Raw genomic sequence first — 18758 nt, 5'->3', positions numbered from 1 at the left:
AAAAAAAAAAAAAAAAAAAAAAAAAAAAAGAAAGAAAGAAAGAAAAAGAATTAACCTGTGGGAAGCCAAGTATGATGGCCACAACTGTAATCCCAGTGACAGGGGCCGAGGCAAAGGATTACAAATTAGAGGCCACCCTGGGCAACGTACTAGGGTTCTGTCTCAAAATTAAAAGAGCTGGGGATACAGTACAGCGCCCTGGGGCACATCCCCCAAAGCACCCCACCCACCCACACACACACAGACATAGACAAGAAGAATTAATCTACTCTGAAGTTGGTGTCACAGCACACAACTAACCCAGCTCCTCTGGAGACTGGGGCAGGCCATCAGAAGCTCAAGGCCAATGGGAAACTTGGTGAGACCCTGTGCCAAAATAAAAATAAAAAGCTGGGGTACAGCTTAGCACTTAACTAGCAGGCAAGAGGCCCTGGGTTATACACCAGCAATGCAACAAACAAACAAACAACAACAAAAAACACCACCACCCACAAACCCTCATCTGTTGCTTCCAGCTGCCTGCAGGGTGCATGACAGGCAGAGAAAGGCCAGTAAATGCTTATTGCCTCGCCTTTTTTTTTTTTTTTGGTACTAGACCCTGAACCCAAAGGTGCTTTTATAAACTGAGCCACATCACCAACCTTTTTATTTTTGCATCTTGAGGCATGGCCTCACTAAGTTCCTGAGGCTGGCCTCAAACTCACAATCCTCCTGCCTCAGCCTCCAGTCACTGGAATCATTGGCATGTGCCACAGCCACCATACCTGGCCAACCTTATTTATTTATTTGTGTATGGTGCCGAGAATCAAACCCAGTGAGCCTCACACACGCTAGGCAAGGCTTTACCACTGAGCCACAATCCCAGCTCCAACCTCCGTATTTTTAAAGCCCAACTATGAATTCTCTGAATAAGCAATACATGGTCACTGAGAACATACAAAAACAAAAAAAAAAGCTTTTGGTTTTTTTGCTACTGATAACAAACTTTATTTGTGGCATCCAATTTTTAAATCTTACAAATAACCCTGCCACAAATTCTGCATGTATTATGCGCCAATCTGTGTATATATCCAATGGATTTTTTTTTTTTAAGCAGGGATGGGGATTGGGGATAAAATTTCTAAGACAAGCCTGCCCTCAAACGTGTGATCCTCCTGTGAGCTTCCAAGCTGCTAGAAACAGAGGCAAGCACTGGTAGCACCCAGCTTCTAATCACATTCTTAGCACAGATTTGCAGAAATAAATTACAAGGTAGAAACTTTTAAATTTTTTTTTTTGCTTTTGCCTACTATATTAGCAATCTGATAAACTTAAGCTGACTATATTAGCAACCTAATAAATCTAATAGCTTTATCTGATGTAGAAAACATAATTCTTCAGTAATCCCAACACCTTGGGAAGCTGAGGCAGAAGGCTCACAGGTTCTAGGCAAGCCTCAGCAACTCAGTAATGCCCTAAGCATTTGAGACAGAGACCCTGTCTCAAAATAAAAAATAAAAATGGCTGGGGATGTGGCTTAGTGATAAAAGTGCCTCTGGGTTGGATCCTCAGTACCCATCCACCCCCCCAAAAATAATTCTTTCCCCTTCCCTTTTCCAAGAAATTATAAGAGTGTAATGTGTATCCTTTAAAACTGCATTAAATTTTCATACTTAAGCATACAATTTCTGGTCCAACCAACCAGTTTTTCAAATTATTCTTTTCATATCACATCTATTTTCTATGATCTAAAGCTGTGTAATAAAGCTGGTTTTAACATAAGTACGTTAATCTCTCCTGTATATTTTAGTTTTCTTGACTACTTCAATGATTCAAAATGATCCAATAAATATTTTATGGGTTTTCTTCCATAGCAAGTATACCTGATGAACAATTAGAGATGACTCATCTATTTAATATTTTAAATTTATATAAAGGATTGGCAAGACCTCTAAATTATATACAATATCATATTAAAAGTCAAATGCCATTTAAACCATGTATAATAAACCTCAGGCTGGGGATATAGCTCAGTTGGCAGAGTGTTTGCCTTGCATGTACAAGGCCCTGGGTTCAATCTCCAGCACCACAAAAAAAAAAAAAAAAAAAGAAAGAATAAACCTCAATAATAAAGCCTTCTATAGGACAGAATCTTTTTAACCAATGTACCAAGACTCAGCACTATAGCCTGATACAATGCAACACACCTGTAGTAACAGCTACTCTGGAAGCTGAGTCAGGAGAATCACTGGACACAGAAGCTCTAGGCCAGCCTGGACACTACAGTAAAACCTTGTCTCAAAAATAAAACTTTAAGGGGCTGGGGATGTGGCTCAAGCGGTAGCGCGCTCGCCTGGCAGGCATGCGGCCCGGGTTCAATCCTCAGCACCACATACAAACAAAGATGTTGTGTCCCCCGAAAACTAAAAAATAAATCTCTCTCTCTCTCAATCTCTCTTTAAAAAATAAAATAAAATAAAATAAATAAAACTTTAAGCCTGGCATGTGGTATAGGCCTGTAATCCCAATAGCCCAAGAGGCTGAGGCAGAAGATCCCAAGTTCAAAGACAACCTCAGCAACTTAGTGAGGCCCTAACCAACTTGGTGAGACCCTGTCTCAAAATCAGAAATAAAAAGAGCTGGGGGCTGGGTTTGTAGCTCACTGGTAGAACACTTGCCTCACATATATGAGCCACAAGGTTCAATCCTCAGCACCACATAAAAATAAAGATATCATGTCCATCTAAACTAAAAAAATCTTTAAAAGGGGTAGGGAGATTGGAGATTTAGATCAATTGGTAGAGTGCTTGCCTCACATGCACAAGGCCATGGGTTCAATCCTCAGTGACACACACACACACACACATAAAAAGGAGCAGGCTGGAGATGTAGCTCAGTAGTAAGAGCACTGCAGGGTTCAATTTCCAGTTTACACCCTCCCGCCCCCACCAAAAGGAACAGGAGTCTTAACAGTAGCGTCAGTGTAAAAGCGTTCTTGTTGATCTGACCACAACAACTTGGTTTATTTTATTTATTTATCATTAATAGTGTATTTCTTGGGGCTGGGGTTGTGGCTCAGTGATAGAGTGCTTGCCTAGCATGCATGAGGCACTGGGTTCAATCCTCAGCACCACGTAAATGTAAAATAAAGATATTGTGTTCACCTAAAACTTAAGAATAAATATTTTTTTAAAAAATAGTGTATTTCTTGGTTGTCCTGGGGACTAAACCCAGGGCCTTGAACACACTAACCAAGCACTCTACTGCTCAGCTACATCCTGATTCCTAACAAAAAAAAATGTTTAAACACACAAATCAAAATGATGGTTGCATTTAATATATTTGTTTATTAGTAAATGTCACCATTTTGGTGTCAATTATCTGTTTATTATGACTGATAAAAACGGATCCTATACATGAGTAACCCACAGAACTGAATCTGATTCCTTCCCAAGGGTTGTACCATGCTGCTTTCATGAATTATGGCAGAAAGAAATTCAACACTTTCAGATACACTGCAGATCAATGTGTATCTCACAGAATTATTTCAATAATGAAAAAAATAATACTCAAACATCTGACAAGCTACACAAATATGTCCCATATGGCTTCAAACTTCTTTAGAAAAATCTAAATTAGCTAGGTATGGGGGCACATGCCTATAATCCCAGCTATTTGGGAGACTAAAGCGGAGGATCCTAAATTCAAGGCCATATTCTACAACTTAGCAAAATTCTATCTCAAAAATCAGAAGTGGAGAGTGGAGATTGTAGCTCAGTGGTAGAGCACTCATCTAGCACGTGTACCACATAAAATAAAATAAAGGTATTTTGTCCAACTTCACTAAAAAAAAAAAAGTCTGGGCACAGTGACAGTGGTGCATGCCATGTAATCCCAGTGGCTCAGAAGGCAGGAGAATTGCAATTTCAAAGCCAGCCTCAGCAAAAGCAAGGTGCTAAGCAACTCAGACCCTAAATAAAACACAAAATAGGGCTGGGGACATGGCTCAGTGGTCGAGTGCCTCTGAGTTCAATCCCCAATTTGCTATCCCCACAAAAAAATCAGAAGAACTAGGGGAGTAACTCAATGGTAAAGCACCCTGGGTTCAGTCCTAGTACCTCCTACCCAAATACACTCAATCTGAACAAATCATGGATTACTGACAGCCCATAACTTGATAACATGAGAATTACACCTGTGTCCTTTTCCCACAAGCAATGACCACAAAACAATGGTTCAACAAATCAACCTGTCAACCTGGACATGAGGGAGCTGCTGGTACTAAGCCTGGGACTCAGATCATGTTCCTCCACGGGCCATAGGGAAGGCTGGGAATGTTGTGCCAACACCAGGTATCAGAACACAGTAGCAGCAGAGTGCAAGGGCAAGAATCAGGCCATTCACTCTACCTAGCCAGGGTTCCTGAGGCATTCTGCTTCCTGCAATTACAACTTTTACAGCAATCACTAGACTTTCTGATTAACTTATTTATACATGAGAATGAAACTGACAATCTCACTTATACAAAAAGCAACTCCACTGCTGGGATGCCTGGAGGCAGATTAGAACCACTTAACTCTCCATTCTAAGAAATGTCCAATTGAGCTACTGATGCTGTTCTTATCCAAAAAATTTTACATATGAAGAAAACATACTGAAAATAATTTGTTCTAGTTTACCGACCTTCATCTTATAACAGAAAGTTTGTACCCTTTGAGTGACATCTCACCATCTGTCCCAACATAAAGGAATTTCTTTCATTCATTCATTCATTCATTCATTCATTCATTTTCTGGTGGGACTGGGGGGTTGAACTTAAGGGTGCTTTACTACTGCATTACAGCCATCACTCACCCCCCCACCACCCCCTTTTTTCATTTTGAGACAGAGTCTCATTAAGTTGCTGAGTTAGCTGTGAACTTCTCCTGCTTGAGCCTCCTCAGTCACTGGGAGTGTTTGGGAATTTTTGGTATGTTTGGTATGGAATTTATGTATGTTTTTGGTAATTTTGAGTTTCTAAATAGACAGTGGTGCCTAGCTTTCTCTTTTAACTTTCTGAGATATTATTATTATTATTATTTTAATTGTAGTTGGACACAATATCTTTATTCTATTTATTTATTTGTTTTGTTTATTTATATGTGGTGCTGAGGAGTGAACCCAGGGCCTCACATGTGCTAGGTGAGCGCTCTACCACTGAGCCACAACCCCAACCCCACTTTCTGGGTTTTGTAACATTTTAAGATAACAGAAATCACATCATCAAACCTGTTATTTATCCAAATGGCTAATCCAGAGTTTTCAACATTGTTCACTGAACAACCTTTGTATTCCACACTGGTGGAAAACACAAGCTTCATAATAAACCAAATTATTATACATTTCAGTTATTTTCTGTAATCTCAGTTTCTTCCATAAATGTATTTCTTTTTTAGCATTAATTTCATCAGCACTTAAAAACTGCATTGACATTTTAGTTCAATTAAAATGCTAATAAAATCTATGATCCAAAGAGATTCCTTACTAAAATGAGGACTTCAACCTATAAACCTATAGAAGTTATCAGTTTCTGAAACCCTAAGTCTCAAGACAATGGTCACCGTTTTACAACTGCTTATTTGCAAAAATTTAGCAATCTGATTATACCTAAGTATTGGCAGGGGTATATGCACTGATATTAGGGGTACAAACAAGAAGAAAATCATCTGCTAGGAATATACCCTATCTAAATCCCCATACATGCAACCAAGAAGCTATTTTTAAAATTCCTATTATTATTTGTAATAGGAAATCTAGAATCAATCCAAATGTTTATGAATAAAAACAGTTTTTAGAGCAGCAATGAAAAAATAAACCATGCCCAACAACAGAGGTAAGCAGAAATGTAATGCTGAATGGGGAAAAAAAAAATTCAGATCAAGATAGGGCTTCATTCACACCAGAGTTACATTCCCAGCACTGCCCGCCTCACCTTTTTTTGCAGTACTGGGATTGAACCCAGGGCTGTTCTACCACTGAGCTATAGCCCTTTTCTTATTTTGAGACAGGTTCTCGCTAAGTTGGTCCAAGTCGGCCTTCAATTTGGGATCCTCCCGCCTCAGCCTCCCAAGTAGTTGGGGGTTTTTTTATATTTATTTTTTAGCTGTAATTGGACACAATATCTTTATTTTATTTATTTATTTTTATTTGGTGCTGTGGATTGAACCAGGGCCTCGCATGTGCTAGGCGAACGCTCTAACACTGAGCCACAATCCCACCCCCAAGTAGCTGGTTTATAAGCATGCTTGAAACCATATTTATAAAGCTCAAAACAAACAAGAATCATAAAAATATGTAATAATGTTTTTGAAAGAAAATCATACATACAAAATCCTGGATAGTTAATAAGATAATAGGGGCTGGGGATGTGGCTCAAGCGGTAACGCACCCGCCTGGCATGCTTGCAGCCCGGGTTCGATCCTCAGCACCACATACAAACAAAGATGTTGTGTCCGCCGAAAAGTAAAATAAATAAAAATATTAAAAAAAAAAAAAAAGGATAATACACAGATGTAGAATAATACTCTAGTACTCTGCTAAAGAAAAGTGATAACAAGTGCCTATTTCATTATTTTGCTTACTAATTTAGGAATACTACATTATTCTTATTCTACATTTGGTTCTTTATAGTAGGGATGAAGACCAAATAACACTTACATCCAATTCAAAGAACAGATCTCTTTCTTTACTTGCAATCTCATAATCTGCTCGGAGGGCCAAGTCGTGGATCTTGGTACATTCTCCTAAATCCATGCGCTGTGGGAAAACAAAACATTCACATATGAATATTTTGCAGAAAGTTGCAGAACATATAACAGGCCTTGAATTACTTTTTATGTTTTGGAATCAGAGATTGAACCCAGGAGTGCTTAACCATGGAGCAACATCCCCAGCCCTTTTTATATTTTATTCAGAGATAGGGTCTCACTAAATTGCTTAGAACCTTGATAAGTTGCGGAGGCTGGCTTTGAACTTACAATATTCCTATCTCAGCATTAGAGGCATGCACCACTGTGCCCAACTATGACTTGGTATTTCAACAGATAAGATAAACTATATTTTTTTGAGTACTAAAACTTGACAAGAAAATTAAGAAATCAAATATGGCTGAGAAGTTTCTTTTACCACCATGATTATGAGATACCTGGAAATGAAGCACTCAACAGTGTAAAGGTGCATCTCTAATTCAGATAAGTGAACTGCAATCAAGAAAACCTATCATATTAGCTCTCACCACCTTTATGCACTTACTCTTTATTTGCACTACTGGCATTGAACACACGTCCTTGCACATGTTAGCCAAGTGCTCTACCACTGAACTACGTTCCCAGCCCTTTTTTACTTTACTTTGAGGGTCTTGGGAATACAGAGGTGTGCCACCATTCCTGGCACCACCAGTCTTATTTCTGCTGCAGGTGAAGCATTCAGTAATGAATGTTTTAAGGGGTGCAACTGGCAAGGGCCAGAACACAGTATCATCATAACAGCTTTCTAGAATTCCTCCTTGTGAGCTTGGCTACTCAAACTATTCCATGTTGGCTGAGAGAAGGCAGACCATGCAAGGAGGCTGAGCGTGGGGCTGGGGCTGTAGCTCAGTGGTAGAGTGCCTCCCTTGCATGTGTGAGGCCCTGGGTTCGATCCTCAGTACCACATAAAAATAAGTTCTGTCCAACTACAACTAAAAAAAAATTTTTTTTAAAAACTCTATTTAAAAAAAAAAAAAAAAAAGAGGCTGAGCGTGGAGAATCCCAAGTTCCAGGCCAATATGGACAAAAGAGATATTGTCTCAAAATTTAAAAACAGGGCTGGGGATGTAGCTTAGAGGTGAAATGGATGCTTAGCATGTACAAGGTTATGAATTTGATCCCTAGTATGAAGAAAATGAAATGAAAAAATAAATAAATAAAAAGGAAAAAAGATGCTCTATGCTTAAGATGAAGAAACAAGAAAGCAAAAAGGAAAGATGAATCAGAAATTGAGTTCTGGCAATTACAACACAACCTAACAAGTGGCTTTGTGTGGCTCTTGATATAATTAAAGCAGAAAGGGCTGATTCAGAGTCCAAAGAATCATCCCAAAATTCTTCTAACCTGGTAAATGACCCTAGACACATAACTGGATCACTCAGTTGCCAAACTTGAGAAATAATAAGCCCTCTTACTAAAACAAAATGATCTGTGTTGTAAGATTAGCTTGATGTACTACTATGCGTTCTAACCAGATGTAGACTAAATAGGTAACAACGAATGCTTTTTATCTAAACCCTAAGACCACAACTCTGTGTAGGCACCTCCACTCTGGCCATTTGGATAACAATAAAGAAGTTTGCACAGATGGTATTAAATTAACAAAAATTTACCTGATCAGAAAAAAAGCACATGTCTACATAATTAGTAAAAAAAAAAAAAAAAAATAACATTGAACTCCAGTAGCTCCTTTAAGCTCAAACTATAACTATGGGGCTGGGATTGTGGCTTAGTGATACAGTGCTTCCCTAGCATGTGTCAGGCATTGGGTTCAATTCTCAGCACCACATACAAGTAAGTAAAAAATAAAGATCCACCGATAACTAAAAATATTGAAAAAAAAAAAAAAACCTGTAACTGTGATCAAAACTATTTTTTAAAGTTCCTGGATTATAAAATCCTCACATCCTATGCAAATTAAAGGACAGGCCTAGTCTTGTAGAAAATGTATGCCAGGCTTAGTAACAAAATACCATTCCATTTTACCAGCAACAGAGCCAGAATGGGGTTGGGCAAACAAGTAGTGGAATTTATCTTCATTTTGTGACTTTTCTCCATTATTTTTATTCTGAAGTCAGATGTAACTCACGTTATGCTGATTATATAGGGGGTCTAGAAGAAGGGTAAACAGTGGTTCTAAAAGCCAAAGTTTCAAGTAAGATCATCAACCCTGTAAACCTGATAATTTCTGCTTCATAAGCTTTTCTAAGTACCATTACTTTTTTTTTTTTTTGATACTAGAGATTAAACCCAAGGGCACTTTATCACTGAGTTACACACCCAGTTCTTTTTTTTTTTGAGACAGGATTTGCTAAATTGTCAAGGTTGGCCTCAAACTTGTGATCTTCTTGTGTTAGCCTCCTGAATAGCTGAGATTATAGGTGTGTGCCACTGCACCTGGCCTGGGTACTTACTATTCAGCCAGGTGTGGTGGGCCAGGCCTGTAATCCCAGCTATTAAGAAGGCTGAAGCAGAAGGACTGCAAGTTTGAGCCAGCCTGAGGAATTTAGCAAGACCTTGTCTCAAACATAAAGAGGGAGATGGATGTAGCTCAGTGGTAGAGTACCCCAGGGCCAATCCCTAGTACAGCCAAAAATAAATAGACAGATACATAATTTCCACAAATGGAACTAAGTGCTTACAAAGGCTCTGTTGTTGAAAGAAAAAACCATCACCAAAGGAAGTTAAGAACTAAAACCTTTTAACTCAAGTACAAAAAGTCTTAAGTGCACACTGGCTTCTATTTTAAACACTCAACTATCAAGCAAGTTTTGACATTAGAAAATCTCACCTTAAGCAAAGCTCAACACTTTATTTATTGACGTGAGGGCTCTCAAAATTCACTGTTAAAGCCGGGTGCAGTGGTGCACATCTGTAATCCCAGCGACTCATGAGGCTGAGACAGGAGTTCAAAGCCAACCTCAGCAACCACGAGGAGCTAATAAGCAACTCAGTGAGACCCTTCTCTAAATAAAATACAAAACAGGGCTGAGGATGTAGCTCAGTGGTTGAGTGCCCTTGAGTTCAATCTCTGGTACCAAAAAAAAAAAGTCACTGCTAAAACAGAGTACAAGTACAGGATTGGGATCCATGACTACCTTTTTTGGTATACCTTTCCAGCTATGTCAGGAAGCAAGGAGACACTGGCCATTCCACAAGTAGCTGAAACACCAAGCTGAATTGATATATCACATTAAATTCTTCCAAAATACTCCAATTTGGCTATGAAGTCCAATGTGTCAGACCATTTTTAACTATGAGATGTAGTACCAACACCTATGTTTTCCACTCTATGCTCTGGTGGTCTAACATGGCTGACAGAAACCCAAACATAATGGTATACATTCCAACTAGTAGTGAGTACTGAGGCAGGAGAATTACACAAGTTCAAGATCAGCCTGGGCAACTTAGCAAGAACAGTCTCAAAAGTAAAATAAAAAGGGTTGGGGATTTGTTCAGTGGTTGAGTACCACAAAAAAGAAAGCCAGGTGATGGTGCATACCTTGTAACCCCAGCAACTTGGGAGGCTGGGACAGAAAGATCCCAAGTTGAAGGCCAGCCTGGGCAATTTAGTGAGACAACTAGGAAGATAGCTCAATGGTAAAGCACCACCATGTTCAATCCCAATGAGGAACAAACAAACAAACAAACAACAAACAAAAAAATCCACTGTTGACAAGGAAGGCAACTAGAGGTGCCTGAATCTTCAGAAAATGGAAGTTCTACCAAGACCTAGTACACCACCTTACCTCCAATTGCTACTTTCATCTTCCAAACTCACTACATTTTCCCATAGGCCTCAATAATTATTTCCATTACTTCCTGACCCACCCCATTAAAACCTGGACCAGGAGCAGCCCTCAGCAGGCTGAAGATTACAAACACTTTCTCTCTGCTGCTAAAGAACTATGTTCATTCCTCTTCAGTGTACTGCAAAAAGAACTGCACAGAAGAGTGATCTGGTTCCACTATACCTCACCTCCAAAAAGCCCATAGCAAAGCTCAACACTCACAACCTCCTTTAGAATTCCCAATCCTCACCCTATTTTCAGCAGCCTCTAACCTTTGCAAAGCACTGTCTTCATGTGCATCTATACTTCCTGGGTTTCTTCCTCCTCCTCAGCCTGCTCTAATTAAACATCTCTGTTGAGCTATCTTGCCCAATTCAAGCACTACAATGATCCACCAAGCCCATTACTTTTTTCCACTCACCTAACTCCACAGCTCTGCCTCCCTCATAACAGATCAGACACGCTCCCTCTGATCTTGCCTCCACCCAGAACATGATATCCCTGTAACCACACTCATGTGTTCTTTCACCTTTCAGGTCTCTGCTCAAATGTCCCTCAGAAGCCTTTCCATATCATCCTAGCCTAAAACAGCTAGTTATCTACTTGCTGTCCACCCTCTTTCCCACTAAATAAGAGTGTGGATTTTACCACTGGCTTGGTATCTCTAGCACCTGGCACACAGCAGTGGTCTAATAATAAATATTAAGCAAATAACTTTTAACCTAACAAAAAGCACCTATGGGAAACCCTTATTCTGATTATTTTTCTTGCCAGTGTTCCAGAGCAATGCCAAAGGGCTCTGACCAATGAAAATATGACTGAAATCCTCAGTAGGGTTCATGTCCATCTGCTTTACTGCTTTTTTCTGGTATGGATTTGTCAATGTTTCCAAGTTGTGATTCCTACACAAGAACGTATCCTACTGCTATACTGCTCATCACTAATGGAGATTACTAATCTGCACACATTACTCACAATTCGCTACAGAAAATAACAGTATGATGTTTTTCTACCCTGGGTTAGACTGCAAGCAGGTCCCAAGTAACCCAGGCATAAGTTTGGTGTTCATTTCATGTCTACGGCCAGAAATGCCAGTCTTGAAGACGTAGTATAGCTGAGCAGTTCCTCAGCAGATATGTTCCCAACATGGTAATAACAGAAGCCATGATTCACCATGAAGAAATGTTTTCTGGAACACAAGTGGGCAGTTTTTACATTCCACAAGGCAGCCGTAAAGACTTAAAAGGGGGATCCTTCGTAGAACACTTTTGCTTTAAGTGAATGAATAGATGATCCTCCACCACTTATTCTTCTTAAATTGTATTTAATTTTGAATAAATGTAAATTCCACAAAACTAACAACCATTTTGTTCACCTGAAATAGATTCTACAGTCACTGGATAATGTATGGATTTCACAAAAAGGTGTTCCACAAAACTAACATCCATTTTGTTCACCTGAAATAGATTCTACAGTCACTGGATAATGTATGGATTTCACAAAAAAGTGACATAATAAAAACTAAAAAATTAATGCTATCCAACTGTTAAAAAAAAAAACTATAAGAAGAAAATGTACCTTGCTTGGTAAAGAGCCTAGAATATAGTCAACCAGTAATCATACAAACAAATCCATCCAGAATTTTCAAAGAACTACAGGCTGACATAAAGTGCATATTGTGCTACATTAGAACGTTTGTACTACTTAGTTGTATGTATTTCATTGTGAATGATTTTACAAAAACTTGATAAATTCTTACAAACAGAATTTCACACCACTGAAATATGTTCCATAACATAAAATTCCACCACACTAACTTGAAAATTAGCAAGTAATTTCTGCCTGTTGGAGGAAAATAAAATTTAACCTGAAAACCCTTCACTGTCTACACAACACCCAGGGTGAGTATTTCCTGAGGTCCCCAAAAATGTACCTACCGTCCCAGCCAGGATGTCATGGGGGCAGCAGTCCAGAAGGTGACTCTTGCAGACTCGATCATCTGTAAACTTGACCCTCTGTCTGGTTTCGTCTCCTGAAATTCATTTGTGGTTTTAAATAAGACAATATTATCAGGCTAATCACAAAAAGATATCTGGTACAACAATTCACCTGGATGATTTGCAGACTATCATTTCTGTGTTTTCCCCATCACATATACTGAAAAGCTGATCTAGAGACATTTACAACTGGAGTAGAATACAGAATTTTTTTTGGAGGCCAAATTTACCATGAAGAATCACAATGATATCTGACTCCATCTTTGTGCCAAAAGAAGTCAAGGAGTCAGAAGTAAAAGACTGAGCACCAAAAGGCCATTGTCTAATACATATACATGTGGGCAGTGAGATACCAATGAGTGCCATCAATCAACTGTGTGACTTATAGTTGATAATTTCTACAAACAAAATCTACTTATTAGCTTAATCTTTTTGTTATGGAGAAACACAAAAGCGGTGGTTTGCCCAAATTTACATAAAGAAGAAAGGTTTCAAACTCTTATCACTGACTGTTAAATAATCTAGATCTATTTTTCTCATTCCCCTTTCATCCCCACCCTTAAAAAAGAAAGTTGGCACCTGGGAGTCACTTTTAACAAGACAATACCAAAAAAAGCAAAAAGGAACTAGGTTAGTCAATACACACTGTGAGCTCCAACACATACTGTACCCATCTGCATTCTTCAAGACCTCAGCTGCAGAATTTTATGCCCGCTGTTGAAAAGTTTTAAAGGAAAAGTTTTCTTGCCCACACCTGCAGTAAGGAAGTCAGGGGGAATGATACATAAAAGTAAAGGCAAAGTGGTATGTGACAAATTTTAAAGCTAATCTGTGTATAGGACACAGAGCTGTGTAATAGTCAAGGAGGAATATATTTTAGGACTTGCAAGCATCCAGGATTAATGTAGTGTCTTTTTATTGAAAATGTTTTCTTTCTAAACTACACTTTTAAAGTTACTTGTGAAAAAAAGCAAACACTTTTTTGTTATAACAGCTTAGAAATTGGTTGTGACTCACGGCTCGATGAACATGAGGCTTTTCTGCAACTCCCTTGCAGATTGATGTAGGCAGGCAAAGATACACTGAACCTTTATAAATAAAATAGAGGGGCCACAATTGTTCAGTTTGTATGAAATAAAAATATGGGAAGCAATTCAAAAGCAACTCAATAAACAAAGAAAGCTAAAAAGCACTTATTCACCTATGAAATAAAGTGCAAAGAATCTGCACAGCCCTGAGAATGTGCCAGTGTGAACTTACAACTTCATTACTTCAGTAGAAAAGGAAACAAACCACAGCAGGTATTTGTTTTGCAAGGATGCAACCGCTTTATCCTGAGACAACCATGATCTTTCGCTCCTCCCTACAGTACAACCTACCTAACGACCGCCAAGCGCTGCCTAAGCAGAGGCTCTCCTGTGTGGTTGGGGGAAAGAGGGGCTGGAGAAGTACTGGACAGAAACCCACATTAGAAAAGCTCAATTTATGGCTACCCTTCAATGGTACAGGACAGAACGCCCCAGGGTTTCGAGGCCCATTCTTCTGCCCTGAGGAGCCACAGAGAATTCCGCCGCCTGGCTGCCAGCGACCCAGAGCCCGTGCTGGTTCCAGCCCTTCGCCGACTCTCCGGTTCGCGCGGGGGCGCAGGGCCGCTGCGCCGACGGGAAGCCGCAGGAGCCCCTCGCGCGGACTCCGAGGAAGAAGCCTGCCCCAGACCCACGGCCGGCCCACTGGGAGCCCGGCCGCGGGCTCGGTGGAGGCGAACCGGCTCAGACAAAGGCCAGACGCCGGCTGTCCGCGAGTGGGGGAGGGGCGCTGAGCCCCGCGCAGACGCAGACGGCCATGGCCCCCGCCTCGGGCCGCCCGGCGGCCTCGCCTCACTCTCGCCCCAGCCCCTCGCCTGGTCGGCCGCCCAGACTCACCGTCCCGAGCTGTGCCCATGAGCTGGTCCAGCAGAGCCCGCATCTGCGCCTGGGCGGACATGGTGGCCAAGCGGGCGAACGCGACAGCTCCTACCGAGGTGGCGGCGGCTACGAAGGACGGCCGCGTCGGTCTAGAGCCCGCTTGGCTCTTGCCCGCCGCGGGGGATGCCGGGAGGAAATGCGTGGCGCCAGTGCTTGGCCTACTGGGAAGTGTAGTTTCCAGGGCAGGGGAGGCGTAGGCCTGGGGGCGGAGCCAAAAGCCCCGGACCAGGCACCGCCCACCTTTTACCGCAGACGCCCCGCTGGCTGGGAACCTGCACTCTTGAACTTCCACAGTATGGAAAGCGAAGTCTTCTACCAGCGGTGAAGGCGTGCGTTTAACACTTAAGTGCCTGGGCTGTCTTACTTCTATAGAATTGGCGTGCTAAACGTGCTCTCTTAGGGATTCCGCCATCCCGCACTGAAGACTGAGCCGCTCTGCTGCTGAGCCAAATTCCTAGCTTTTTTTTCTTTCTTTCTTTTGTTTTGTTTTGTTTTGGACACACAAGATCTCCCTAAATTAAGTTGGCCTGGAACTTGCAATTGTTACCGCTGTTGACCATTGATGAGTCCTTGCTTCCCCAATGTTGAAGAATAACACCAAAGAAGCACGCCGAGGCAAGGTCAGAGTAGAAATTAGAAGTTTATTAAAGGACAGCAGAAAAGACTTCTCCAGGAGGAAGAAGGGGACCCAAGAGGTGGAATCGTGGAAGTGCGGTTGTCTCCCCTTTTTATAGTTTTGGTGATGGAATGTAGGTTGGAAGGCCTGAGGGGTGGGACACAGGTGGGCCAAACAAGTAATCTGGGCAGGAAGGACTTCATTATCACTTCTTGGGATGGGCTATCTCCAAATCTGTTGGGTTCCATTAACATTTCTTTGGGGTGGACTTTGGCCTAGGGCCTTTCCGGGACTTCATTAACATTCCATGAGTTGTCCTGCGTTTCCAGGAATCATTATCAGCATGGCCTCCATTTTAGATTTCACTCGATATGATATTAGACCCAATTTACCTAACTACACTGACTACCTAATTTTAAATCTGGCTTCACAATTTGCAGTTCTCCTGCCTCAGGCTCGGGAATCACTGGACTTGTAGGCATGTGCCACTGCACCTGGCTCATAGGAGACTTTTTCTTTTTTTCCTTTCCTTTTCTTTTTTTTTTTTTTTAATTTATTTTTTAGGTGTAGATGGACACAACACAATGCCTTTATTTTTATGTGGTGCTGAGGATCGAACCCAGTCCACCCACTCTAGGCAAGCGCTCTACCGCTGAGCCACAGTCCCAGCCTCTCAAACTACTTTTCATAGCTCATTATGCCCTGTGAGGTCTGGACCCTCTGGAACCATATCTTACCTGGGTTCCACTCCCCAGATTTCCTCAGAATACTGCAGTCATCAATGCTCTTTCTGGCATGGATATTGTTAACTTAAAAGAAAATGGCATTCCAGGACTTCCCCATTTCTTCATCCTCCACAAAGACCTCTAATAACACCTGATATTTGGATTATGATATAAACACTTATTATGCAAATACATACAGATAAAGGCAAAGATTTAAAAAGAAGGACCACAAAGTTCTTTTTTAAAGCATCAAAGGCTTTAGGACAGGAATCTCCTGTGTTTCTCCTTTGCTAGCAAAGCAATAAAACTTAGTTTTCCTTTTTCTCAAAACGGTGTCCTCTTTATTGGATTGGAACAAGGACCGAGCTTTCATGAACAAATTTGGCACTCCATATTGGGACCCAAGAGCAGCCTCCACACCAGCTTTCTTGGTCAGGCCTGGTTGTCCAAGGAACCCCACTTCCATGTTGAGGAATCATGGTATTGGTGAGTTTGTTGAGAGCCAACTGCTAAAGAAATTGGGAGTGTGAGTTTGCCTTGGACCAAACCAGAGGAGCTGTTTCTGTGATTAAAGGGAGGGGCTGAGGGACTGGCCCAGCAAGTGCTGAAGCTTCCTTTTTCTTTGGGGAACTCCCACCTTCTCTCCTTGAACTGCACAATTTGCTCCATCAGTTGCTCTACTTTGAGAAAAAGGACACTGAACTCAGGAAAGTTGCTACAACTTTGGCCATTTGCATGATCCCTAACCTATGTATGCCTTGTCTAATCACCTGCTATCTGCAGACCTCTGGATTGCTCTGATGCTGAATGCCCTTAACTCTCCATGACTCATCTGATAGAGAGCAAGGACTTTGGGTTACTTCTCTCAACTTCACCATCTTTTAGCAGGAAGTACTTGGAGATGTCCTTGCCCACTTTCCATAGAAATGGGATGTAGAAATTGACAGTGGGAAATTATAACAGGGGTTCACTTGATGCTTGGACTGTATCCCTTGGGGCTTTGAAGCTTCATGTTTTTTTCTTCTTTTTCCCAATCTTCATTTCCCTAAACTTCTCCTCCCTGATCTTCTTTTCCCTAAACTTCTCCTTCCTGATCTCTCCTCCCTAATCTTATTTTCTCTGAATCACCTTTATAAAACCCCTGTTCCTACTAATGGGAAGAATCACAGCCTTTGGGATAGCAGTCCCCTCTGTTTCTCCTTTGCTTCTTTTTCCTTAAAAAAAAAAAAACTCTTTTTCCCTAAAAAAAAAAGTGGGGGCTGGGGATGTGGCTCAAGTGGTAGCGCACTGCCTACCATGCGTGAAGCACTGGGTTCAATTCTCAGCACCACATAAAAACAAAATAAAGATTGTTTCCACCTAAAGCTAAAAAATTAAAAAAAAAAAATTAAAAAGTGCTTTTTACCTGTTGTCTCATTTTTTATTATTCCCCTGAAATAACCCTTTGAGGAGAGGTGGGGTAGGTCTTATTTAATATCCTTTCTTTATGGATGAAGATACTGAGAAAGGAATAGGTAACTAGATAAAGGTCACTGAGCTGGTCTTTGGCAGAGGCAAGGATAGAACCCAGGTACTGCCTCCATGGAACTATCTCAAGCTGCTCAAGGCAGCTCACCTACAGAATATTTCTAGTTCCTACAGCTCTTGATGCAAATGTAGGAAATTCATATTATCCAGAAATGTGTGCTGCCAAGACCAAGCAATGAAAATGTCCTGGCCAAAGGAAAGGTGGTCAACATGAATATGCTTCATAGAGCTGAGTGACACCTGTTTTTAATTCAAAAAAAAACAAATTGCAACATCTGTGGGTAAAAACCAGAAGCAAGGGAGTTGACTTTTTATTTTTTTAAGTACAGTTTGTATTTATTTTTTAACAGACAGAGAGAGAGAGAATTTTAATATTTATTTTTTAATTTTCGGCGGACACAACATCTTTGTTTGTACGTGGTGCTGAGAATCGAACCCAGGCCGCACGCATGCCAGGCGAGCACGCTACCGCTTGAGCCACATCCCCAGCCCGGGGAGTTGACTTTTTAAAGTTGTAGATATAACACCTTAGGACTGCTTATAATTTCTTCTTTCAAAACCTTTCACAAATGATAATTTAACATTACTGATGCTCTGAGGGAAGAAGAAAAGACTGAGTATAGTCATACTCTAAGGCATGACTATTTAAAAATATTCTAATGCATGACTTTTTTTCCAAATGGTGATTTGAACAAAACAATTTAATCATCTTAATTCTGAACCTCCTTTCACTGCCAAAATTATTAAAAATCAACTAGGTATTGGTGAGAGTATAAGGAAAACTCTGATTGATCGCTGGATAAACTGTATAATGTTGGGTAATTTGTGCATATTCTTTCTTTTTTGGAGGGGGTACCAAGGATTGAACCCAGTTGTGCTGTACCACTTAACTGCATCCCTATTCCAATTCATTTTGTTTTTTACTTTGAGACAGGGTTTGCTAAGTTGCTGTGTCTGACCTCTGACTTGTGATCCTCCATGCTTGACTTCCCTAGTCTTTGGGATTATAGGTGTGAGCCACTGCACCTATGTGGTAAGCCATTCTTATAGACCGTGGCCGCCATTAGAAGATGGCGCCGGCTTCCACTGTGGCCTGTGATAAACAACTCCTTTTATGGAGAGTTGGCGCGCAATCCCTTACCACCCTATGAGAGAGATCCACGTGGCGGCTTGGGATTGGGATGCGGGGGGCTTTATTAAGCTGTGCTTGGGTGTGGCGGCAGGCGGGCGCTAGAAGATGATACATGACTCAAGGCCTGAATAAACTGCTGAAAGAAGAATCCTGTGTCGTGTTTTCCCTTGCCGGCGAGGGGTCGCGACACACCTAGCTTCTTTTCTGTTCTTCATGTTGGATAATTTCTATTCATCTATGTT

General features: G+C 41.0%; 1 protein-coding gene across 7 annotated transcripts in view; it reads right to left on the bottom strand.

The window, feature by feature from the left end:
• Luc7l (LUC7 like) overlaps positions 1–14657 on the bottom strand; it is a 32634-nt gene extending 17977 nt beyond the window's left edge. For 2 of the 7 annotated variants that reach the window (XM_015491054.2, XM_048789507.1), the window contains exons 1-3: positions 14475–14657; positions 12493–12587; positions 6676–6774 (exon numbers count right to left, since the gene is read on the bottom strand). In XM_015491054.2, coding sequence (XP_015346540.1) covers positions 6676–6774; positions 12493–12587; positions 14475–14535 — 255 coding nt within the window. In that variant the 5' untranslated portion in view covers positions 14536–14657. Of the gene's footprint in view, positions 1–6675; positions 6775–12492; positions 13641–14474 lie in introns of those variants that run through there. The other 5 variants (XM_048789508.1, XM_015491055.2, XM_015491053.2 and 2 more) reach the window with 5 other exon arrangements.
• Positions 14658–18758: the final 4101 nt, after the last annotated feature.

Source organism: Marmota marmota, unplaced genomic scaffold (genome assembly GCF_001458135.2).
Source record: "Marmota marmota marmota unplaced genomic scaffold, marMar, whole genome shotgun sequence".
Lineage (NCBI taxonomy): Eukaryota > Metazoa > Chordata > Mammalia > Rodentia > Sciuridae > Marmota > Marmota marmota.
The sequence above is the reverse complement of the archived record's forward strand: the minus strand, read 5'-3'. Positions and strand labels throughout refer to the sequence as shown.